The sequence below is a fragment of the Euleptes europaea genome, chromosome 9 (genome assembly GCF_029931775.1).
Source record: "Euleptes europaea isolate rEulEur1 chromosome 9, rEulEur1.hap1, whole genome shotgun sequence".
NCBI lineage: Eukaryota > Metazoa > Chordata > Lepidosauria > Squamata > Sphaerodactylidae > Euleptes > Euleptes europaea.
Genome location: NC_079320.1, coordinates 63,354,427 through 63,378,882, shown reverse-complemented (window position 1 = coordinate 63,378,882; position 24,456 = coordinate 63,354,427). Strand labels below are relative to the sequence as shown.

The 24,456-nt window shown below is 40.6% G+C and overlaps 1 protein-coding gene across 1 annotated transcript in view; it reads left to right on the top strand.

Annotated features, from left to right (window-relative positions):
* The window catches only part of ZDHHC2 (zinc finger DHHC-type palmitoyltransferase 2), a 28,418-nt gene extending 3,962 nt beyond the window's left edge, over positions 1 to 24,456 (top strand). Inside the window, exons 2-13 of the mRNA XM_056855934.1 lie at positions 10,697 to 10,723; positions 14,346 to 14,440; positions 15,503 to 15,623; positions 16,569 to 16,638; positions 18,093 to 18,125; positions 19,273 to 19,393; positions 20,091 to 20,223; positions 20,329 to 20,455; positions 20,608 to 20,700; positions 22,743 to 22,852; positions 23,639 to 23,713; positions 24,266 to 24,456. Of these exons, the coding sequence (XP_056711912.1) occupies positions 10,702 to 10,723; positions 14,346 to 14,440; positions 15,503 to 15,623; positions 16,569 to 16,638; positions 18,093 to 18,125; positions 19,273 to 19,393; positions 20,091 to 20,223; positions 20,329 to 20,455; positions 20,608 to 20,700; positions 22,743 to 22,852; positions 23,639 to 23,679 (966 nt within the window). The 5' untranslated portion in view covers positions 10,697 to 10,701 and the 3' untranslated portion in view covers positions 23,680 to 23,713; positions 24,266 to 24,456. The remainder of the gene's footprint in view (positions 1 to 10,696; positions 10,724 to 14,345; positions 14,441 to 15,502; positions 15,624 to 16,568; positions 16,639 to 18,092; positions 18,126 to 19,272; positions 19,394 to 20,090; positions 20,224 to 20,328; positions 20,456 to 20,607; positions 20,701 to 22,742; positions 22,853 to 23,638; positions 23,714 to 24,265) is intronic.

Sequence of the window (24,456 nt, the reverse complement as noted above, 5' to 3'; positions counted from 1 at the left end):
CAATTCACTAAATTCCATTGTGCCCTGAATCCAAATCCCACCCCCCCACCACAGTGCCCTTCACCATTGGACTTCCGATGGAGTGTTATGACATTACAAAATTAAATATCTATAATTATATCATATTTAAAATCATATTGTACTATAGTTCGTTAACTATACTTTTAAAATCCGTTTTTGCCACTTTATCCCAATATGCGGTAGCCTTTGACCATGTTAATTTAAATTCCTCCATATCTTTACCATGTAAAGAAGCTGTAATTTTGGCCATCCGCATATACATCCATAGTTTTTCTCTCCACTCTTTAATTGAAGGTTTATTTGTTTGCTTCCATTTTTTTGCAGTTATAATTCTTGCTGCTGCAAAACTATATTGACATATAACTTGATTATTTTTGCCCAAAATAATTTATTATGAGTAAAGAGGAAGTATAGGCTTTCCAAGAAGGAATAGCCTGGCAAACACATTTTCATGGAAAGACTTCAGACACTAGAGTCAACTTTTTTTTTGGATGTGGGTAGAAATATTGGTGAAGCATATACTTTGTATGCAGAAGGTCCCAGGATCAGATACTGTTATCTCCAGTACAAGAATCTTGGATAGTGGGGCTGAGTATTATCTGAGATCTACCTGTTTGAATGCTCAGGTAGATACACTAAGGTAATAGTAAGTGAAAGACTATGTTAAAGGCTGCTATCTTAGTTACTTGGGAATAAGCCCCATTGAACTTAGTGGGGCTTGTGTGTGTGTTAAAGTACCGTCAAGTTGCTTCCGACTCATGGCGACCCTATGACTCAAAGTCCTCCAAAATGTCCTATCTTTGACAGCCTTGCTCAGATCTTGCAGATTGAGGGCTGTGGTGGGGCTTAGCTTGAGTAAATCTGCATGGGATCATTCTGCACAGAACCTCCCTTGCCACTGGATTTTGGAAAAAGCTTTTACTAGGAAATCAGCAAGAGATTTGATTTCAGGTTTTAAAAAGAACAGCCCCGTACAAAAAGCAGTGGCAAAATCGAGGTGCTTTTTAATGGTGGAACTAGATGAGAAACTCTGGGAGCTTTCTGGGATCAATGCACATTCTCCTGGTTTCAGGTCTCTCTCTCTACCCCACCTCTGTGCCACCACGTGTTGCTGCTGTTTCTGGATAAGCTCCACATTTAGGTTGGTGATGAAATGCTTCATCTCACCACAAGGTCATCTAGAACATTCCTCTCCTCTGCCCACCGTGTGTTTTGTGTTCCTGGATATGTTACACACCTAAACTCAAATGCTGCTCCCAAAAAATACCCAATGTCAAGGTTTTCTTGCAATCAGTAGATCTGATGCATGGGCAGCAGGTACACAGAAGGGTGCTGGTACCTGCAGGACCAACCCCTACTCTAATGAGTAGAAAGTTCTTTGAGAAGCTCCTTTAAGTGAGTTCTAAACTGGAGTCAGAAGGTTGAGTATTCCCATGGGGCAGAGAACTAGGAAGCAAGTCTTTTGGCTGGAGTTTCTTAAACAAGGTACAACCACAAATAAGGCCCTGTCTCCTAGTTCCAAATGGGAGGCACCTGGAGAAAGGCCTCTGATAATGGTTTCAACTAATGGACAGGGTTATGTGGGAGAGGGAAGTCGCTCAAATACCCTGGCCCCAGCCATTAAGGGCTTTAAAGATCAATACCTCCGCTGTCCAGAAACATATTGAAACCAGAGATCTTTCAGCATCTAATGAATGTACTCACATTGCTAACGGGGATTTTCCAAACTGGTTGTGGTGTTCTGGGCTGGTTGAAGTACCCAAAGATTTTTCAAAAATAACCTCATGTATAACTCTGTAATAGTGCTTAGATATTATCAAAAGGCTGTGACAACATCCTTTTCTAGAAGGGGCAATGACTAGTAACAAATGATGCTTTGAGCTGTGGATGCCACTTGAGCAGCCATAAGTGATGTAATAGCACCCGTGAACCCTGAACCTCATTGCTGAGGAGAAGAAGAAGAAGAGTTGGTTTTTATATGCCAACTTTCTCTACCACTTAAGGGAGAATCAAACCAGCTTACAATCACCTTCCCTTCCCCTCTCCACAACAGACACCTTGTGAGGTAGGTGGGGCTGAGAGAGCTCTAAGAGAGCTGTGACTAGCCCAGGGTCACCCAGCTGGCTTCATGTGGAGGAGTGGAGAAACCAACCCAGTTCACCAGATTAGAGTCCGCCGCTCATGTGGAGGAGTGGGGAATCAAACCTGGTTCCCCAGATTAAAATCTTATCGTTCCAAACCACCGCTCTTAACCACTACACCATGCTGGCCATAGGGTACAACCGTATCCAAAACTGGTTGTAATGTTAAGGGCTTTTCCCCCAGATAGTTCTTTTTTGTTGTCATGTAGGTTGTGAGCTTTTCTGTGAAATCAGTAGCCACAACAGTTAAAATAATTTGTGGCATCTGTTTTGCATAATAAAATATACCATAGTAATAAAAATAGATTGTGTGGGTTTTTTAAAAATTCTGTATGACCCTATTAGGTTTTGGTGATAAAACAAGTGTTTGTTGATGTGCAGTATGCATTAAGAATCTTTGTATGATTCAGTGTTTGGGAGAAGAACATAAGAAAAGCCATGCTGGATCAGACCAAGGTCCATCACATCCAGGAGCCTGTTCACACAGTGGCCAACCAAGTGCCTCTAGGAAGCCCACAGGCAAAATGACTGCAGCAGCATTATCCTGCCTGTGTTCCACAGCACCTAATATAATAGGCATGCTCCTCTGATCCTTGAGAGAATAGGTATGCATCATGACTAGTATCAATTTTTACTAGTAGCCATGGATAGCCCTCTCCTCCATGAACATGTCCACTCCCCTCTTAAAGCTTTCCAAGATGGCAGCCAACACCACATCCTGGGGCAGGGAGTTCCACAATTTAACTAGTTGAATGTAAAGTTGTTTTTCCACCTTTTAAAAAATGTCAACAAAAGATATTTTTGGTGGAGTAGTAGTAGTATTTTCCTCACCTTCTAAATAAATAAAAAAACAGATATTCACTATTTTGTCTGAATTTGAAAATTGTAATTGCTTGGATCCTGCTGAAAACTTGTGCTGACACAAGGATTTCTGTCCTTGGAGCACAGTTTACTTCCCACTGCAGGCCAAAATGCCCCCCTTACTGCTGCTGGGATCTCCTTGAACAGCATGACAGCAGAGTTGGCAAAAAATAATCAGCAGAAATCCTATGAGAATCCAACACAGTACATATAGTATAACATGCAGGTTTTATGTAACACATGTCAAAGGTCCTAATGCTTCACATACATTATCTATGGCTACCTGGTGGATTTGTGACTGGGACAAGATTTGAGCCAGGTACTTCCTGGCCCACACACTTGACCACTAGTCTGAATTGGTACATTTTGTCTCCTGCTTCTTGACAAATACTCCCAACAGTAATAGGTGGTTGTTATGAGGCAATTAAATTCCTCACTTTGTTGTGCTGTTGAGTAAGTTATCACATGTGTGGTATGTGGTAAGTTGAAGAGTGTATTTGGAAACTAATGGCAGTTTCATGCAGCATAGAAACCTCAAAGGTTGAGCCACAATAATTAAAAGGAATATTACAAATATTTATTATTAAGTGCAGAGTTGATAGGGTTGCCAATCTCTGGGTACTTAGGAAATAAGATAACCTGTGCTGAGTTAGTATAGACTGAGAGAGAAGGCAGCACGGGGCTCAACAATAATAAAAAATGAAAGGTGTAAGACTTGTTTAAAGAAAATAATAGTTTATTCACCAAGCAAACAAAAACAGAAGGTAAATACACTCAAGTGTAAGCGTGCTGCATCACACACATAAATGCCTCGCAGGGCTTAAAGCGTATAAAGCATATTATGCCGCACTGGGCTTAATGAAATAAACAAACAAAGTGAAAGTACAGCCGCTGAGGGCTCCAATTTTTCAACTGTGACAGTAGCGCTCTATTAAAAGTTCAGATTGAAGATATTTCATGCTGTCACATAATATTGATCACTGAGAAACAAAGATAAACAGCTAGTCGGTAGCAAGTCGGTGGCAAGAATGCTTGGCAAGCTGAAGAAGGTTTCCCGAAACAGTTGAAAAATTGTAGCCCTCAGCAGCTGTACTTTCACTTTATTTATTTGTTTGTTTATTTCATTAAGCCCAGTGCGACATAATATGCTTTATACGCTTTAAGCCCTGTGAGGCATTTATGTGTGTGATGCAATACGCTTACACTTGAGTGTATTTACCTTCTGTTTTTTGTTTGCTTGGTGAATGAACCACTATTTTCTTTAAACAAGTCAAGTCTTACACCTTTCATTTTTTATTATTGTTGAGCCCCGTGCTGCCTTCTCTCTCAATCTAGGTACTAGCTGGAGATCTCCTGCTATTATAACTGATCTCCAGCCAGTAGAGATCAGTTCACCTGGAGAAAAGGGTCACTTTGGCAATTGGACTCTATGACATGGAAGTCCCTCCCCGCCCCAAACCCTGCCCTCCTCAGGCTCCGCCCCAAAAACCTTCCGCCAGTAGCTAAGGGGGATCTAGCAACCCTAGCAATTGCACTTTAAAAGAGTTAAAAACATAAACCTCAAAAGGTAAACATGAGGAATCACATGAAACAGCGAAATTGGTTGCACAATAAAAACCATATGCGTTTCAGCCCATAGGGCCTTCTTCAGTGGTCACAATACAGTGTATACACACCTCTACAATAAAAAAATATATAATTTTTGTATCAGTCATTGCAGGTTGCATGTGAACCAGTTCATGATTAGGGCTCCAGATATAGATAAACGTAAAATCAGGCCTGAACTCGTTCTGGAACTCCCATCCATCACATAAATAAGTGTGATGCAACCATACTGCTATTGGCTGCACAGTTTCCAGCATATGTTCACAAATGGCTTCTTTCTCACAAAATATGGGAGAACTAACTGCACTCCTTGGGAAAGGTGATAACTTCACCACACTTGTTCTGGTCACGTATATTGTAGTACATTATAAATGTTGCTGCTGCTTTGAATACTGTTCAGAAACTTCAGTTGGTTTCAGAATGTGGAGGTAAGGTTTTCCAAGGTATCCATATGAGCAGCCAGTTATTTATTGTAGGGCAAAAAAAAAGGGCTTAAAGTTTATCAGAGGTATCCAAACAAACCAGCCATCAGTTTTGCCTGTCATCCCTTCAGTCTTACAGACGGTCTACTTGTTACTTACAGTTAAAGACTGAACCTTGATGGACCAATCTAATGCAACTCAGCAAAAAAATAAAAATTAAAAATCAATTTAAATGTTGCAGGGCACTCTAGTCAGATATAAACCCAGCAGTACCAACCTAGAAATCTATATGAGAAAATAAAGTGCTTAATTGATGACATCTTCCACTTTGCCAAACCCACAAGAGTATAGCAGTTCCTTAGCTGCAGAATTCTGTTGTACAGATTTCACTTCTGTCCAGAAGGCTTTCAAAAGTTTGAATGATTTCATTTCCAAGGAAGAAGTAAATCATGTGACTGGTTGATAAAATAAATAAAATGGCATTTTGAGGGTGGGGGAGACACCAAAATTAGCACACTGTACCTGTGCTTTAAGATTTGCTTTGGCTCCCAGTTTATTTCTAGTATAATTCAAAGGGCGGCTTTTAACACAAAGCTTGATACAGACTGGGACCAAGGTATCTAAAAGACCACCTGCTCCTATATCAACGTGCCCATTCCTTTAGTTCTTCTTCAGATGCCCTACTCCAGCTGTCTGACCATCAGAAGTGAAGCAGGTAGAGACAAGAGAACAAGTATTTTATGCAATAGTGCTACAACTCTAGAATACTCTGGCGAGGGTTATTTGCCTGGTGCCAGCATGGGTGTAACTCGTTAGTTGAAGATGCTTGTTTTCTTTGGCTGTTGATAAATGCTCTCACTTTAATTCTTCCTGGCTATGGGGGTGTTTGTGTGTTTGCTGCCACTGCTGTCTTAACTGTGTGTTTCATTCTATACACAATTGTATTTGAATTGTTGTAAACTGCCTTGGGCACCAGAAGCAAAATGGTGAGATACATTTGCTGTGAGTAAGCAAGTAGTATTGGCAATTGGTGTCAAAAGGTCTATAACTGTACAGTGAGAAAGATCATCCCATGGGGCTGTTCCTTAGTGTTTGCATTTGGGATGATTTTTCCTAGGTTTCCCACATGCATTGTTATGTTCTTATCCTTTACAGTCTTTTGATAGTCCCTTTTCTGCTTCTACCTGTGTAGTGGTTCAGAAGGAGGTATACAGACCAGCAGCATCTGGAGCATTGTTATAGAAGTTTTTAAAACTGCAAAGATAATGTACATTCAGGGAATTGTTTGAGTCATGTCTTTACTTGCAAAGTTCACTTAATTTCAATTCCAGTAAGATTTGACCGACATACTTTCTTCAGTTGAAGTATTTAGTTCTAAAGAGAGAGAAGAAACTTGTGTTGTGTGGAGTGTAAGTAGATGTGAATAGTTCAATAGTAAAGGCATTTTATGTATAGGATTTATAGTAATAATTCTTCAGTTGTTGGGAAAGTTGAAATGTCCCCCGTCACAAGGCTTAATAGTATTGTAACCTCTCATGGTTGTTGAGGCACCTGTGAAATGCTAACAGTGTTAAGGGGAAAACAGTGGTGTGCATATTAGAGAAAAATTTGAATTGGGGAATTTTCTGATTTACCCAATAGCAGCAAATATTTCAACTAAAATGCTTGAAGTGGGCCCCCAAATCATATGTGATGTAAAGGTTCAAACAAATTCAAAGCTTTATGTGGAAATTATTTTTATTGGAATAACACTTTAAAAAAAATTCAAGACAGTATAACTACTTCCTTTATATGCCTTAAATTTAAGAAAAAAACCCAAAGACACTGGAAATTGACAGGCTAAATTTAGCACACTGAAGTAACTGTGCATGATATGCTGAAGACCCAGCTGTCCATCTCTGTCCTCCTCCAAAATTTAGCTCTCGGACACATAGGTCACGGGGTCACCTCATCACTTTGCGGTAGTTCCATATCAGTTTAGCGATCACATTATCACTTCTACCATGTGACAGGAAACATATAAATAAGAATTTTAGGTCTGGTTTTGATTTGAGCTGAACAGCCAATCAGGAGAATTCATAACTTGATTTTTTTTTAATTTGGGTTGTTTGTATTTTGTCTCCCTACCCCTGGTTTACAAATGATTAAAGCATAGGTGGACACTCTCCCCAAAGCTTTCCTAATATTGTATAAGAAGTGAAGAAGAGTAGAAGAAGAGTTGGTTTTTATACCACGCTTTTCTCTACCTCAAGGGGTCTCGCAGCAGCTTACAATCACAATCCCTTCCTCTCTCCACAACAGGCACCTTGTGAGGTAGGTGGGGCTGAGAGAGTTCTGAGAAAACTGTGACTGGCCCAAGGTCACCCAGCAGGCTTCATGTGGAGGAGTGGGGAATCAAACCTGGTTCTCCAGATTAGAGTCTGTCACTCTTAGCCGCTATACCAGCCTGGCTCTCATTGTTTCACAAAATTAGCAGCCGTCTTTAGAAACAGAAAATTTTCCACCCCGAATCTATGGGAGATAGTGAGCCCAAGTATGTGTAAAGGTTCTTCATCTTTGAAAGTATGCTGATCTAATGCATTTATACAGTTATATATACAATGCTAGTGTAACATCTCTACAGTGAAGGTTAGGTGAGAAAACGTTCCATGACGTGTTGGTAAAGTTCTCAAAATAAAACAAGCCCAGTGGCACCTTAAAAACTAACAGCATTTATTTCAACATGAGCCTTTGTGAGTCCCACTTCACTTCTTAAATATGTGAAGGAAAATCATACTGGGATTTTTTTATGGTGAAAGTTACAGTAGGGTGAGGAGCCAAGGCAGAGAAGCTTGGTGTAAATTCTGCCATGAATGGTCCCTGGCCCTAAGAGTGTGCGGCTGTCCTCGATGAGAGCCAGGGCTCTTTTGGCCCTGGCTCCAGCCTTGTGGAATGCTCTACCTGGTAGCATCAGGGCCCTGAGGGAACTTAAGGAGTTCCTCAGGGCCTGTAAGACAGAGCTTTTCCACCAGACCTGCAACTGAGGACAGCCGTGGGTATCATCTTTACTAGCCTCTCTGTGTGTGTGTTAAGTGCCGTCAAGTCGTTTCCGACTCATGGCGACCCTATGAATCAATGTCCTCCAAAGTGTCCTATCCTTAACAGCCTTGCTCAGATCTTGCAAATTGAGGGCCATGGCTTCCTTTATAGAGTCAATCCATCTCTTGCTGGGTCTTCCTCTTTTCCTGCTGCCTTCAACTTTTCCTAGCATCCAGTAGCACCTTAAAGACTAACAAAAATATTTTCTGGTAGGGTATGAGCTTTCGTGAGCCACAGCTCACTTCTTCAGATACAGCTAGAATGTGAATCCATCTGTCTTTAAGTAGAGGAGAGTGAATTCAGACAAGCATTAGTATGTAAATGTTAACAGTATGTAAATGTGAATAGCAGGCGTGATGGGATTAGGTGTGGTATGCAGAAGAGTTCTGTGATGTCCAGGGGAGAGATGGGTGTGGAGAAATCAGCATTGGTAATGAGCCACGAATGCAAGGTAAATGCATTGACTTTAGTTTGAATATCCACTGTAATTCAGCAGTTTCTCTTTCCAATCACCCTTTGAAATTCCTTTGTAAGAGAACTGCTACTCTTAAATCTGCAACAGAATGTCCTGGAAGGTTGAAATGTTCTCCCACTGGTTTTGGAATATTGTGGTTTCTGATGTCAGACTTATGTCCATTTAATCTTTGTCTAAGAGACTGACCTGTTTAAGACAGGTCTTAGACAGATGGATTCTCTACTTAAAGACAGATGGATTCACATTCTAGCTGTATCTGAAGAAGTGAGCTGTGGCTCACGAAAGCTCATACCCTACCAGAAAATATTTTTGTTCGTCTTTAAGGTGCTACTGGCCTCTTGCCCTTTTCTACTACTGCAGACAGACTAACACGGCTACCCACTGTGAATTATTTTCCTAGCATGATTGTCTTTTCCAGTGACTCTTGTCTTCTCATAATATGTCCAAAGTACAAGAGCCTCTGTTTAGTAATTTTAGCTTCTAGGGTCAGTTCAGGCTTGATTTGTTCTAAAACCCACTGATTTGTTTTTGTTTTTTGGCAGTCCACAGTATCTGTAACACTCTCCTCCAACACCACATTTCAAAGGAATCTACTTTCTATCAGCTTTCTTCATTGTCCAGCTCTCACGCCCATACATAGTAATAGGAAACACTATGGCATGAATTAACCTGATCTTGGTTGCCAGTGACACATCCTTCTTGAACTTGAAGGGGTGGTTTCCTGTATGGCACTCACAGTATACATTTATTTTGAGCGCCATCTTGTCTTATTGTTTTGGGGTTTAAGTGTTTTAATGTTGATTTTATTGTACCAATTATTATTGTATTATTTTAGATGATGTTACCCGCCCTGAGCCGGCTTGCTGGGGCGGGCGGGTCACCACCCGAAAAATAAAATGAATTAATTAAATAAAAGAGAGGAGTAAAGGTGGAAAGGTTAGGTGTGATTTCTCAGCTGCGGTCTGATAAAGAAAGTAGACCTGGTATTCTCAGGCGGGGGGAGCCGCCACCTTTGTTAATATGGAGGCTGAATTCAGGCTCCCCTTTTCTCTTCTGCCATCTGCTGAGAGGTGTTTTTCATTGCTCAGCTTCTCCAACCTCAGCCCTATCAAGAGCTGTGTAAGCTTCTAATACTGGAGATAAGGAATAGTTTCTTAAGAGTTGAAAGCAGTCAGAAGAGCTGTTGCCCATAATATGAGCACTCATCCACCATAATTTCTGTTTATAGACTTTGCAAGGTTTTGTGCCTGTATTACAGGAGATAACAGTGGGTTAAAAGACATCAGTGACTGTGTATGTCATAGGAAATGATGTCCGTATCAGATATCTTGCAGCATTTTGGTAAAAACTCACGTGTCTTCAGATGCCGCTGCTGTGATTCCTGCCAGGGCAGAGCGTACATGTATCTCAGCCATCCTTTCAGTGGGCAACCTTTAACACAAAAAAGGTTCCCTTTATTTAGGAGAGGTGCAGAGAGCAACGTATAGATCAGGGTTCCCCAACATGATGCTTGGCTGAGCTTTTCAGAAAGTTGGTGGGGCTGTTGTAAGTCGGGGCTTTGTTATTGAAAGGAAAGGATTTTCCATGCTTGCGATAACGGGCAGACGCTGGATGATCAGGAGGACTGGTAAACACTCAGGGTTTCCTTAGTCAGTGTGTGGATCCATTCCCCCTTCAGGCATTCCTTCTTCCCAGGAAGTATGAGAAGGGAGGCATCCTGCAGAAGGTTTTTGTTTTAAGTTTTGGCTCCACCTCCTGTGGCAACCGTTCTGGACTGGCACTCACCACCCACTCTCAAAATCCGAAAGGTGCCCTCAGGATTAAAAAGTTCGGGGACCTTTGGTATAGATCACGTCCATCTTTTTCTGCTATAGCAGGTAGTCACCTACAAATCTTGCAACTCTGTATATGATCTTGTTTAAAAGAGATACTTTGACAATTGCAGCAATTAATAAAGTGAAGACTTGTGGAGCATTAAAAGACAATGTAATAAATTTGAGGCATTTATTTCTATATTACTAAACAGAAAATAGCATCAGGTAAATGGAATACTATAATGGCAGCTAACATTTTCCTTTTTTTCTGTTTTGCAGTAACCATGACAAATGTTGGAGAAAAAGGTAAGAAAAGGTAACTGGATTTCCAGCCAGTGCTAACTAGCTTTTTAATGTTGCTTGTACTGACTTCTTTGAAGTGGAGACCTGAATTGGTGGCATGAATCAGCAAGTTCTAGCAAATCCAGTTAAAGTTCAAATCGAAATAGTACACATCGTATTTTTAAGTTTACCCAGCTCTGGGTTGGGAAACCTGGAGGTTTTGAGGGTGCAGACTGAAGAGGGTAGGGTTTGGGGAGGGCGAAGGACTTCAGTGGGGTCTAATCCCATAGAATTCACTTTCCTGTGCAGACACTTTGAACTGATTTATGATGCCTGGATAGCAGTTGTAATAGCAGGAAATCTTCAGCCACCAGCTGGAGGTTGGCAACCCTGCTTGTGCAGCTCAAGTGGCTGCCTGGATCTCTCTTCATTTGGTGGCACGCTGGGAGAAAAATCTAGACAGTGCTGTGAAGTCATGAGACTGGTAGGTGTTCCATACAATCTGACAGAGACATTAGGTGACATTTTAGGATGTTTTAGAGTACCCTGCCAGCATTCAATTAAAATTGTACCCAAGGTCTTCAGGATCAAACTTTTTAAAAATGGTTCTATGCAGGGTAGATAAAAATCAATATATATTTTTAAATTAAAAATTGGATTTTAAAAATTTAAATCGGATTTTTTAATAAAATGCTTTTTAAGGAAAAATCTGTCTAAATCTGTTTAGTTTTCTATTTAAGGTACATTTTTTATTTTTTGGGAGGGAGGGATACAAAAGGAGAAAGGTAAAGGTAAAAATATAAACAAGACAATTGAAGAGAATAACAAAGTACAAAAACAAACCTAACAGACTGCAGTGCCATGCTATTCAGAACGATCATACAGTTATAGCAACTGCCAACTTACAAAAATAATTTTAAATTTTGATCTTATAACTAGAACACAGTCCCCATATCACGCGTATCAAACAGATTTACGATCAAAATGGTTATCTGAATGTCGAAATATAAAAACTAGAATAGATTAGAATAAATTGAAGTAAAAATTATAATAAATAAGAGGTATGTATGTATTTTTAAATGGCAAAAAGCCTGTTAACTGGGGAAAGGTGGAGAATGGTGATGGGTAAGATCACATCAAAAAAGGATTGGGGAAAATTACAGAAGAGCTTGGGTAACCCGAGAAGGCTGATGGAAACACGATATCATGCAGAAGCCACAATCAATTCCGCTGTGATATGGGGAAGGCGCAGTACAAGAGATCCATGCAGAAGCAATCCAAGCATATTGTCATTATTACTGATTGCCATACATCTGTACATGTTATTAAGATGATACCGCCTTCCAGGCAGGGTGTTTGCAGATGGGGGCAAGCAAGGTCCTTCCTTTCCATCCCCTGCTGGTGTGTGTGTGTGTGTGTGTGTGTGTGAGAAATATAACATTTCCCAAGGGAGCTTCTTGAGGAGAAAAAATGTCTTCCCCAAGCCATCAAACCATTAGTGTAATTGATGGTTATGCTGGGCAAACAAACACCACTGAAGAATATTGTTTTTTCTTTGAGCACAGTCTGTGCAACTCTGCTGATTCTAGTAAGTTTCCCTGTCTGTTATGTGAGGGGGGAAAGTATTTGATCCCCTGCTGAATTTGCCCATTTGCCCTCTGACGAAGAAATGACCAGTCCATAATTTTAATGGTAGGTCTATTGTAGCTGTGAGAGACAGAATAACAACAGGAAAAACCCCAGAAACCCAGAAGACAAAAGTCAGAGATTGATGTGCATTATAATGAGTGAAATAAGTATTTGATCCCTTTGCAAAAGATGACTTAGTACTTGGTGGCAAAACCCTTGTTGGCAATTACAGAGGTCAGACATTTCTTGTAGGTGGCCACCAGGTTTGCACACATCTCAGGAGGTACTTTGTCCCACTCCTCTTTGCAGATCCTCTCCAAGTCAGTAAGATTTCGAGGCTGACCTGTAGCTACTCGAACCTTCAGCTCCCTCCACAGATTTTCGATGGGATTAAGATCTGGAGACTGGCTAGGCCACTCCAGGACCTTAATGTGCTTCTTCTTGAGCCACTCCTTTGTTGCCTTGGCCGTGTGTTTTGGGTCATTGTCATGCTGGAATACACATCCTCGACCCATTTTCAATGCCCTGGCTGAGGGAAGGAGGTGCTCACCCAAGATTTGACGATACATGGTCCCATCCATCGTCCCTTCGATGCTGTGAAGGTGTCCTGTCCCCTTAGCAGAAAAACACCCCCAAAGCATAATATGTCCCCCTCCATGTTTGACGGTGGGGATGGTGTTCTTGGGGTCGTAGGCATCATTCCTCCTCCTCCAAATACGGCGAGTTGAGTTGATGCTAAAGAGCTCGATTTTGGTCTCATCTGACCACAACACTTTCACCCAGTTCTCCTTTGGGTCATTCAGATGTGCATTGGCAAACTGCAGACGGGCCTGTACATGTGCTGTCTTGAGCAAGGGGACCTTGCAGGCTCTGCAAGATCTCAGTCCTTCACGGCGTAGTGTGTTACCAACTGTTTTCATGGTGACTATGGTCCCAGCTGCCCTGAGATCATTGACAAGTTCCCCCCATGTAGTTCTGGACTGCTTCATCACCGTTCTCATGATCATTGCAACTCCACGAGATGAGATCTTGCATGGAGCCCCAGACCGAGGGAGGTTGACAGTTATTTTGTGTTTCTTCCATTTGCGAATTATTGCACCAACTGTTGTCACCTTCTCACCAAGCTGCTTGGCAATAGTCTTGTAGCCCAGTCCAGCCTTGTGCAGGTCTACAATCTTGTCCCTGACATCCTTGAACAGCTCTTTGGTCTTGGTCATGGTGGCTAGTTTGTAATCTGCTGGATTGATTGCTTCTGTCGACAGGTCTTTTGTACAGGTACTGTAATGAGCTGGGATTACAGGTAAGACCTCTCCCTTACAGCAGGTGCTTCTAATCTCAGCTCGTTACATACAGTGAAGATACCAGGTAGCCTGACTTCTGGCTGGTAGATAGGGGATCGAATCTGGCTGGTTGATAGGGAATCAAATACTTATTTCACTCATTATAATGCACATCAATCTCTGACTTTTGTCTTCTGGGTTTCTGGGGGTTTTCCTGTTGTTATTCTGTCTCTCACAGCTACAATAGACCTACCATTAAAATTATGGACTGGTCATTTCTTCGTCAGAGGGCAAATGGGCAAATTAAGCAGGGAATCAAATATTTTTTTCCCTCACTGTAGCTGCTGAGTTTGGCACATCTTGACTGGGTTCGAATAAATGGTAAACTGGGCATCAAAATAATGGACAGTTGCAATTTTACTGGCTATAACTGTTTTTTTCAGTCTGTAGTAGTTATGGATTAATGATTTATATAACTTCAATTCATTGTTGATTAGTTAATATGCACATTCCCACAAGATTATGCAATTCTATCCTTTGAAAAGATTGTCAGATCTCTTAAAAAAAAAATTCTAGTAGGGCTATAGGACTCATTTTGTTGTCCTTGCTTTTTTTAAAGGTTTATGATACATTGTAACTGAACCCAGGAGAAAACTTGGCTTCCTCTTTGTATTCTGACATTTCTGCACAATTTCAGCTGTTTGTTTAATGCCTTTATTTTACGTCTTTGTTTTTAGTGGTGTGCCTGATTGCCTATCATCTATTTTTCGCAATGTTTGTGTGGTCTTACTGGAAAACAATATTTACGTTACCAATGCATCCTTCCAAAGAAGTAAGTTACAATTTGCTAAAAGATAGACGCATCTGTTAATTTTGTTTCTGGTTATACAGAGTTCCCATGTGTGTCACAATTGAATCTTGAATGAATTTGATATTTCCAGTTTTTCATCCTACTCATCTGAAGATTGCCAGGTCATAATAAAGCTTACAAATGGCAAATAAATAATATCTAGCTGAATAAATCCATAGCTGATTCTGTATATTCTGTATATTCATTCATTTAAAATGTCCCACATTCATAACGAGTTCTTGAGGTGGCTGGTATCATGTTCTTTCACATACGTTCTAAAAGCCAGCAGCTATTATGAATACATTTTTCAGTCCTTTACACTTGGTGCAGGTTAGTGCAAAATGTGAAACAGACATGTAAAATATAAAAAATACTCCCTTTCCTTTATCCCTAAAAAATACTTCCATGTATATGTTGTGCTGTCCTTTAGTGGCCTCATTCCCCCACCCCCGAATGAGTACATTTAGCTCCATAATTTCTATCGCCACTCATTTTAAATGACAAGAGCCTCTGAATATTTTGGATAACAGGGAGCGCTGGGAGAATTAGCCCTTTATTATTTCATAGTGTCTCAGCAAAGCTTTAGGAAATTATTAGTTCAGATGTGTGGTATCATAAGCTGAGTGAGAAGCTTTGTTAGGAAGGATGTGAACATTATAGCCATGTGGAAGGTACCAAAAAGCGTTTCTTTGTGGTAGCACTCATATAATTTACATCCATACCTCATGCGTTAGCCCAAACGTAGGCAGCATCTCCACATCAGCACTGTAAACCCTTTCAGACTTCTAGTGCTGATGTGCAGAGACTGTATGAAACATCTGGATTTTCAGTCTTCTGACGATTTGAAAATGGCATAACCCAAGAACTTGATTTTAGATACGTTACTTGGGGCCTGAACACTTATATGAGCCCTGAGTTTCAGAGGCGGTAACCTTATTAGTAGTCTCATGGTTTATACCTTCACTGTAGAGCCTGGCACCATTATATGTAGATAGTTTCAGAGGATAGCAGTGCTGGTCTGAAGTAGAATTACATTTCTCCCAGTTCCACATGACGTATGCAGACAAAGAATTATTGGAGAGAGAACCTAGAGGTGAAGCACATCAAGAAGTGTTGAAGAGAGCATCCAAGGACCTCCCTATCTATACAAGAACAATGTCTGGAGGTAAACATTTTGTCAGTAGTGGTGTTTAGATGTATTTTTCTGTTTGACAGAGGAGAGCTCACAAATACTCCAGTGCAATCTAAAATTCTGTTGGAATAGCCATGCTAACTCTAAATTATAGTTATTTACAGTCCTTAGTAGCACTTTGGGGTCTTGCTTAATTATTATTTTTATTTTCATTTGATACATCCCACACCCTGATCCTGAAAAATACATACAGTTTTTGCAGCATATCATTGTCCTGAAGAAAACACAGTGAAAGTCTGTCTTCCTGTAGTAGTGCAAGTGAATGGCAACCATGCGTATGGAATTACCCCGACAGTAACATCAGCATGCATTTTGTTGTGTTTACTGCCAGTACATGAGTACCATTCATCCTGTTGCACAGGCAACAACATCTTGAGCACAGAAAAGGCACAAATACCCCAGGGTCTGATTATTTTGAAAGGGGGACTAAAAGGGCCACACCAGTCACGGGAAAATAGGGCCAAGGCTGATGGTGCAAAATAATGTAAAAATATATTTTATTAAAAGGTAAAGGTCCCCTGTGCAAGCACTGGGTCTTTCCTGACTCATGGGGTGACGTCACATCCCGACGTTTACTAGGCAGACTTTGTTTACGGGGTGGTTTGCCAGTGCCTTCCCCAGTCGTCTTCCCTTTACCCCCAGCAAGCTGGGTACACATTTGACCGACCTCGGAAGGATGGAAGGCTGAGTCAACCTTGAGCCGGCTACCTGAAACCGACTTCCGTCGGGATCGAACTCAGGTCGTGAGCAGAGCTTTTGACTGCAGTACTGCAGCTTACCACTCTACACATATCCATGGAAGTTCTGCTGCTTCCAAATTTTTCATTATCTGAGAACAGAAGAACAGTAACATTTTAAAAAAGCATTTGCGCATATTAGCACTCATGTTAAACAGAACACTTTCTCCTTTCTCGATAGCTATCAGATACTGTGACCGATGCCAACTTATAAAACCAGACCGTTGCCATCACTGCTCTGCCTGTGACAAGTAAGGAGCCAAATGTGCAAAGCATTCACTGCATCCTGTTAATACTGTAGAAACATATTTACTATTTATTAAGAATTATTTTCAGTCTAAAATAATGTCTGATTATCTATTTCCTTAAGGTGAAATGCTGCCATTATTTACATATGTGCAAGACCTGTTGAACCCAGTGAGACTTATGCCTGAGTAACTGCCTACAGAATTGTGCCCTTCATATTTTGGACTGTTGCATTCAGCGTGGTTTACTAGTGATCAACTTCTGCTTGAAACTTAGAACTGCACAGTATGGTGCGCGTCAGACTTAGAACAGTAGGGCTTGTTCCTTTCTGTTTTTCCAATTCAGAATGTCACAATTCAACATTAAATTTAAATCTCTTTTTGGCACAAATTGTTGTGTCATGTTTATATACGAAGGGCTTCTTCAGATATATGTTACTTATAAGGAATTCAAAAATTCAAGTGATTTGCATCATTTTTTTTACTCGGCTGTTGTGTTTGATGCAGGGATTTTGCCTGCCTCACATACTATGAGATCTGTGAACACCTAACGACCTTATGAACCCTCAGTGCTCACTGCAAGGGGCGATACGAAGAGTATGGCAATGAAGAGCCAGTGTAGTATAGTGGCTAGAGAGTCAGACCAGAATTTAGGAAACCCAGGTTCAACTCCCTTGCTCTGCCATGGAAGCTTTCTGGGTGACCTTGGGCCAGTCACAGACTCGAAGTTTACTCTGGGCACTTTCACACATCCAAAATAATGCACTTTCAGTACACTTCAACGATAGTTTGCAAGTGGATTTTGCCAGTTCATACAGTAAAATCCAGCTTCAAAGTGCATTGAAAGTGGATTGAAAGTGCATTATTCGGCATGTGTGAAATTGCCTGTCTCACTGGGTTGTTAACGAGGATAAAATGGAGGAGAGGAGAATGGTGTCAGATGCTTTGTTCCTCTATTGGGGAGAATGGCAGTCTGTAAATGAAGTCAATAAATAAACATGAGACATCAAAAGCAGCACTAACAGGAGGAGTCACATTTTAAAAACCATGAATCTTTTTGTGGCGTTCTGATTTTGATCCTTGGCTAACATTACCTCTTCATGACTTCCCGAAACAACTTGCAATTAATCTTACTTAGTTCAGCAAACCTACCAACATGTGAATAGTTTCAGGATCTGCCATAGGTGATAGTGGGGGTCTGAGCAGCTGCTCCCAATAGGGCTTTATGCATATCCGTACAGTTAAATGCAACATAACTACTTAGTTCTGGCATTGGAGAACATCTGTCTTTAACAGTAAGTTCTATAGAACAAATTATAGACATGAGATGTGGTGAGGTGAGCATTTTATCCAGGCAAGCCAGTCCTTTGTAGTCCTGTGTAAATATTGACATGAATCATGCATAATAATAATTCAGTTTTGCCTTATAGTAACTGTAGCTATTTGTTTGTTTTTTTAAGATGTATTTTGAAAATGGACCATCATTGCCCTTGGTGAGTAAATGTGACTTCCACTGTTTAGACGAGACAATATGCTTGGAAATCAAACGTCTTCCCCCAGATAATGAGGATCATTTTGCTCTTAGCATGTTTGCCCTTGGTGTTAAAGAACATAAAAAAGGCCCTGCTGGATCAGACCAAGGCCCATCAAGTCCAGCAGTCTGTTCACACTGTGGCCAACCAGGTGCCTCTAGGAAGGCCACAAACAAGACGAGTGCAGCAGCACCATCCTGCCTGTGTTCCACCGCACCCAAAATAATAGGCATACTCCCCTGATACTAGAGAGAATAGGTATGCAGCATGACTAGTATCCATTCTAACTAATAGCCATGAAGTATCATTAGCTCAAGAAGTATCATTAGAAGTATCATTAGCTCCTATCTAGTACTAGTAACAGAGTATCTTTGTGCAATTGAAGGGGTGGTAGCCTTTGTGTACTTATGGCTGGGTAAAGTTGCTGCCTTTCCCTTTTTTAAAAGAAATATTAATCAATGTAGATGTGTATACCTTTGTTGGGGAAAAGGAGCACGCAGCCTAGAACTAAAGTAAATAAATAAAAAGTTCACAGAATGTCAGGGAGAGGAGGGTAGAATGATCTACTGCGGCTGCTGGAGGAGGAAGATATTTAAAATTTTCAGTCCATTGCTCAGCAAATGCAGGTGAGCTTTTCTTTGGCATCCATTGCAATACTTGTGTGCTCTCAGGACAGAGCACTGATAAAAAAACACCAGGAGGTACCCAAGTGCTGTGTCATTGCTTAAAAGTCCACTGATGTGTATGTGTGTGTGTAAAGTGCCGTCAGAGGCCATTAAAAGTAATGATATTATTTTGCACACATTCATTAGTTCAGCAGAGTCAAGTCTCATTGGGTTGGGTCCAGCCTTCGTGGAGCAGCCTCTGAGAGGGCATTTTAGGCTACATCAGAGTGGGAGGGGAGGGGGAGACAGTCATGCTATGGGCAGAAATCCTTCCGCCCATAGAAATGCTTTGCTGGATTCAAACCTTGGTGATAAAGCTGGGATGTAAAAGCTTGGATTCACAGATGAAGGCTCAAGAAGGAATTTTAAAGATGAGAAGAAATCAGTGATTATGTATGTGTTTATTTTCAGTGATTTATGCTTCTTCCCCCCCCCCCCCCCAGGGTGAACAACTGCGTTGGATTCTCCAATTACAAGTTTTTCCTCCTTTTCTTGGCATATTCTCTGTTTTACTGCCTTTTCATCGCAGCAACTGATTTACAGTATTTTATTAAATTCTGGACAGTAAGTCTTAAAACTATTATTGGTTTAAGATGTTTAGATTTGTGAATATAAATTTGTTGACTGATACATGTAATGTTAAATAAGCAGTTTCTAGACCATGATTCATGTAATGTTGTTAAATAAGCAGTTTCTAGACCATAATTTGGGGTCTAACTGTGTCTTCTGCTGACTGAAGGCCAGTGTAAGGAAAAGAAAGAGGCAGAGATTCTTGTTAATTTCCCCCCTCCCACTGCAGAGCCTTCCATGTGAACCCCCCCCCCACACACACACACACTGTTTTAGGATGTTGCAAGTTAGAAGTGGAAAGATCAGTTTTCACTGGGGATGGGGGGGAACAGCATAAAAATGCCCAACTAAATAAAGTTCTGTCCTGCAAGTGCTACTGTGGAGGGCATAGCATAGGATCCGAGCTTCCTAACCTGTTTCGATTTCCTTGTGTTTCATGGCTGTTGTGTTCAGAGGAAGAAAACCTAATCTTGTAACGTTTTAACAGACTGGCACTTGAACTTAAAGTTGCCTTGTACTGCTTACCAATGACAATAAATAATGTTTGGGGTATTTTATACAGTTTTTTGAGACATGATAATACCACTTTGTCAACATTGGGCCAACCCTTCTTTTTTTTAAAAAAATAGCTGTGTTTATGCACCTAAAGTTGTAGTTCTCAACAACTCTTGTTTTCTCCCTTTCTTTATAGAATGGCCTTTCAGATACTCAAGCCAAGTTCCATATCATGTTTTTATTCTTTGCCGCAGCCATGTTCTCTATCAGCTTATCCTCTCTGTTTGGATACCACTGTTGGCTAGTCAGCAAAAATAAATCAACGCTAGGTAAGCCATGTTGCTCAGTGAGGCTGATCATCCGTCTAACCCCCTGACACACATACTTAAATTTAAACGTGTTAGAAAATCTAAACATGTTATTTGTTTTCCTAGAGGCATTCAGAGCACCTATTTTCCGGCACGGAACAGATAAGAATGGCTTTAGCCTGGGCTTCAGCAAAAATCTAAGACAAGTCTTCGGAGATGAGAAAAAATATTGGTTGTTGCCAGTTTTCACTAGGTAGATATTCTGGTAAATGTGAATTGTTAACCATGCTAAACAGTATCCACTATACCGGATGTTCTGAAGCTAATATTTGCACTGAAAATATGACTTTTTAAAATGTTGTTTGCCTAAGTAAAATGTTACTGAATCTTGTTTTCTTTTTCCAGCCTAGGGGATGGCTGCTCCTTTCCTACTTGCCTTGTTATCCAAGATATTGAACAAGCTTCTACTCCTTCTGGACTACCTTCTTTAAACAAAAAGTAAACCCATGTTTATTTTTTGTTAAAGGTTGTTGTTTACCTTCTTTCCTTATATCTTGGTTGCAGTAAATGTATATGACAATATCATAAAATAGTTTTAGGCCTTATAATTAATCTTTTCCTAACATCCAAAGATACTGTTGTTTGTACAGAGAGGTAGATAGCATTCTTTAGCATGATACTGAAAGAAGGCAAAATCCATGTTCCTACAGGGAGGACATGGTTGTGCAATTACCCACCCACACCTTTATGCCGCATGGGAAAATATGGAATTATGGCAAAGCATAGCATTCTGTTAGAACACTGTCATTTGGAACACTTTCTGTCAAAAACCTCTACCTTTCATTACCTCACCCTCAAAGAGGGAATAGAATGGAATGAACAGGACAATTTAAAATTAAGAGGGGGAAGAGAAAAATTGAAAATAATTATAATGCCCTAATTTGCCTCTCCTAGAAAAGATTCTGAAGTGTAAGGACGTGTCACTGGCCACCAAGATTAAGTTAATTAATGCCATTGTATTCCCTATTACTACATATGTGTGTGAAAGCTGATAGGAAGAAAGTAGACTCATTTGAAATGTGGTGTTACAGATACTGTGGACTCAGTGGGTTATAGATCAAATCAAGCCTGAACTGACCCTAGAAGCTAAAATGACTAAACTGAGGCTGTCGTATTTTGGTCACATTATGAGAAGACAAGAGTCACTTGAAAAGGCAATAATGCTAGGAAAAGTTGAGGGCAGCAGGAAACGAGGAAGACCCAACAAAAGATGAACTGACTGTATAAAGGAAGCCGCGGCCCTCAGTTTGAAAGATCTGAGCAAGGCTGTCAAAGATAGGACATTTTGAACGACATTGATTCATAGGGTTGCCCTGAATCAGAAGCGACTTGACGGCACTTAACACACACACACACAATTTGCCTCTCATTTCTCACAGTAGCATCTTCCAGCTTGGCTCTTCAGCCATCGCCATCTTGCAAGACAACTGACAGCTTTAATAACTTCCAGCTTGGCTCTTCAGCCATCGCCATCTTGCAAGACAACTGACAGCTTTAATAACTTAATCACAGTATTTCTCTTTCCTAGGCTTTAGCCTAGTGCCACCTTTGTTCTTACGTAGCCCAAAGGTCTTCTATGTTGAGGTAGTCAGATATCACAGACAGGGAGCTTTTTGATTCAGGGACCGTGTCTCTAGTGTACTTTGCACAATGTGTCTTTATTTGTAGTAGCTAAAAATACAACATGGCTTTCTTGATGTGTATCCAGTTCTTGGTGCCGCAGGCCAGACTCCATCGTGTTCTGTGACCACAAGCACTAGGTGCTGTGTCATGCGGAAGCTACTACTCATGTGATAGCTCAGTATCTAGTTAGTGGAAACAACCCAGGAGATGTGTTCTGATATTTAAAATTATACTCCATGTAGTCAACGCAGCATGCCATGGGGCAGTCATAGGGGCTATTCTGTGGTGAGAGAATGTCATGTAAAGAGGTCTGTCATTTTGTCAAGTCAGTCATCTTTCTCACCATTGTTAGCACCAACTGTCAATTAACATTACGCAAAATACAGGGAAGTCCCTTGATTATGTAGGTATAATAATGGGGGTCTGTTTGATACCACGTGAGGCAACATTGTCAGCTTGCTTTCAGCCATTTAGATTAGATTATTTTCTGAGCTTGTTTATGCACTTGGTTTCCTGTAGCGCTTAACAGCTTGCATTAACTTTGAAAAAAGACCACCTCTCCCTGATAACGTGACCAAGTAGTCCTCTCTGTTCGCTTTCTTCGGCAACAGAAAACCTAAGCCATTCCTTTTGTGCAGCTCCCGAACTCCCAAAACCTTATTGTATATATATGACTTTCATATTACAAAAAAATGTAAAACTAAAAAAATTCCTGTTTATTACTTACTTAGAATGTTCATGGGACAAAGAGTGACCCATATTTGAAGTGAAACGTTTTGCCACCTCACCATGGTAGTCTTACGGTATATTCATTAAGATCTTTTGCTTCTTTTCCATAATTTGTTGCTTTCTAATAGTGAGAATCACCATTTCCCTGCAAAGCCACTACGAGATTCCCAAAGCCACCTTCTTACGGACAGTCATTCTTGGACAGAAACTAATGCAAGTATTGAAAAGAACAAACTAGGTAAGAGTGGGTTTTTTTCCTATGCTGAAATATTTGTGGCTTTATAAGGCTTAAGACATTAAATTAATTTCCATCAGGTATGAAAAGAAAGTGAATTCTTATACATATCAAACTGCATATTACATGAGGAGCCCAGCTTCTCTATAGCTAAGAGACTAATTTTAAATCTTAAAGGCCCTGTAAGCTCGGTATTTCTTAGTAGAGAAATGGTGACTCTAACCACTTACTCAAGACCTCTGAACCCTTATCGGTAATCGTTCTTATTCTTTCATGACATCTCGGTAACCAATGGTGTTTTGTTAAAAAGTCACTTAAAAGCAGGGTAAAAGGCTGATAGCAGTGGTTTGGGACCAAGATATCCGAAGGACTGCTGAGTCTGCTCCCAGTTCTCCCCCTTTTGAAAGTTGAACTTGTGGCCATTGGAGACAGGGCCTTTGTGGTGTAATGGCTTCCCAGCAGTAGAATACCCTATAGAGACATACTAGTTTTCTGTGGCTCCTTCAGCAGACATGAGCCATGATCACTGCTATCTGTCACAAAGGCCATAGCAGTAAATCGCCATGACTGTTTGGTGTTTCTCTGACCTTGTTTATTTCTCTTGAATCATTATTCCAGTTTGTTTCTCATACTGGCAGTGTTTTTTGTCCTTGTATACAAGACCCAAAACAGAGGTTACTTATAAATCAAGGGTAACCACAAAAGAGAGGTCTTCTCTAAAGACAATTTAATTTGCCTATTGTTTTTTTTTTTTAAAATGCTTAACAGCATTGTTTTGTTTTGCCCAAGGTATGAGTAATCCTGCACTAATGATAGAAAATGAAACCTAGCACATACAAGTTGAAAGTATCCTGGCAGTTCAAGGTAAACTTGTGGTTTTTCTAAACTTTGTTGGGATGTTCTGTAACCTCCTTACAGGCCGTAACTCTAATCTGACATGTAGACAAAGAACCATTGGCCATTTATGCTTGGTAATTAGCAATGCGTTCCAGGCTGAATTGCCCCACATATTTTTTAAAACAATTTTCACGCTGAACCGTCATTTCGGAAGTGACTGCGAAGCCGGCGCATACCTGCTTCGCATTACTTAAGAGCCCCTTTAACGCGACCTTTGGTGTTTGCTCCGCCCCCGCCGTGAAGGATCCCCTGAAGGAACCATGCAAAATAACAGCGGCATGTTAGCTATACACATGCTAATGTCTATGCAAACAGGAACAGGCAAGTGGGGTGTGTGTGGAATTTCTCCTTTTGCGTCAGGATGGTGAATAGGCATTTTTAAAGTCGCATTTAAAAAAAGAGCTTTGAGCAAGCATCAAAACTGACCATGCATAAATGGCCTGTGAGAACTTGTCGGACATGTCACTCAGTTAATGTATTCCCTTTTCAAACCAGTGTACTTTTAATTCTTTCTTATAGTTTGGAATTGTTGCTGAGAGGAAGAGGGATTCTTCCACAACATCAGCATCCATCAACCAGCCGTTCCAGTCCACCGCTGCGTGGATGGGCCCAGAAGATATCTCAAGACCTAATTTAGCTATCTCCATATCATTGCTTGAAATACAAGACCTGTTGTCATCTCTTGGTGTGTATAAAGGAATGTTTTGGTT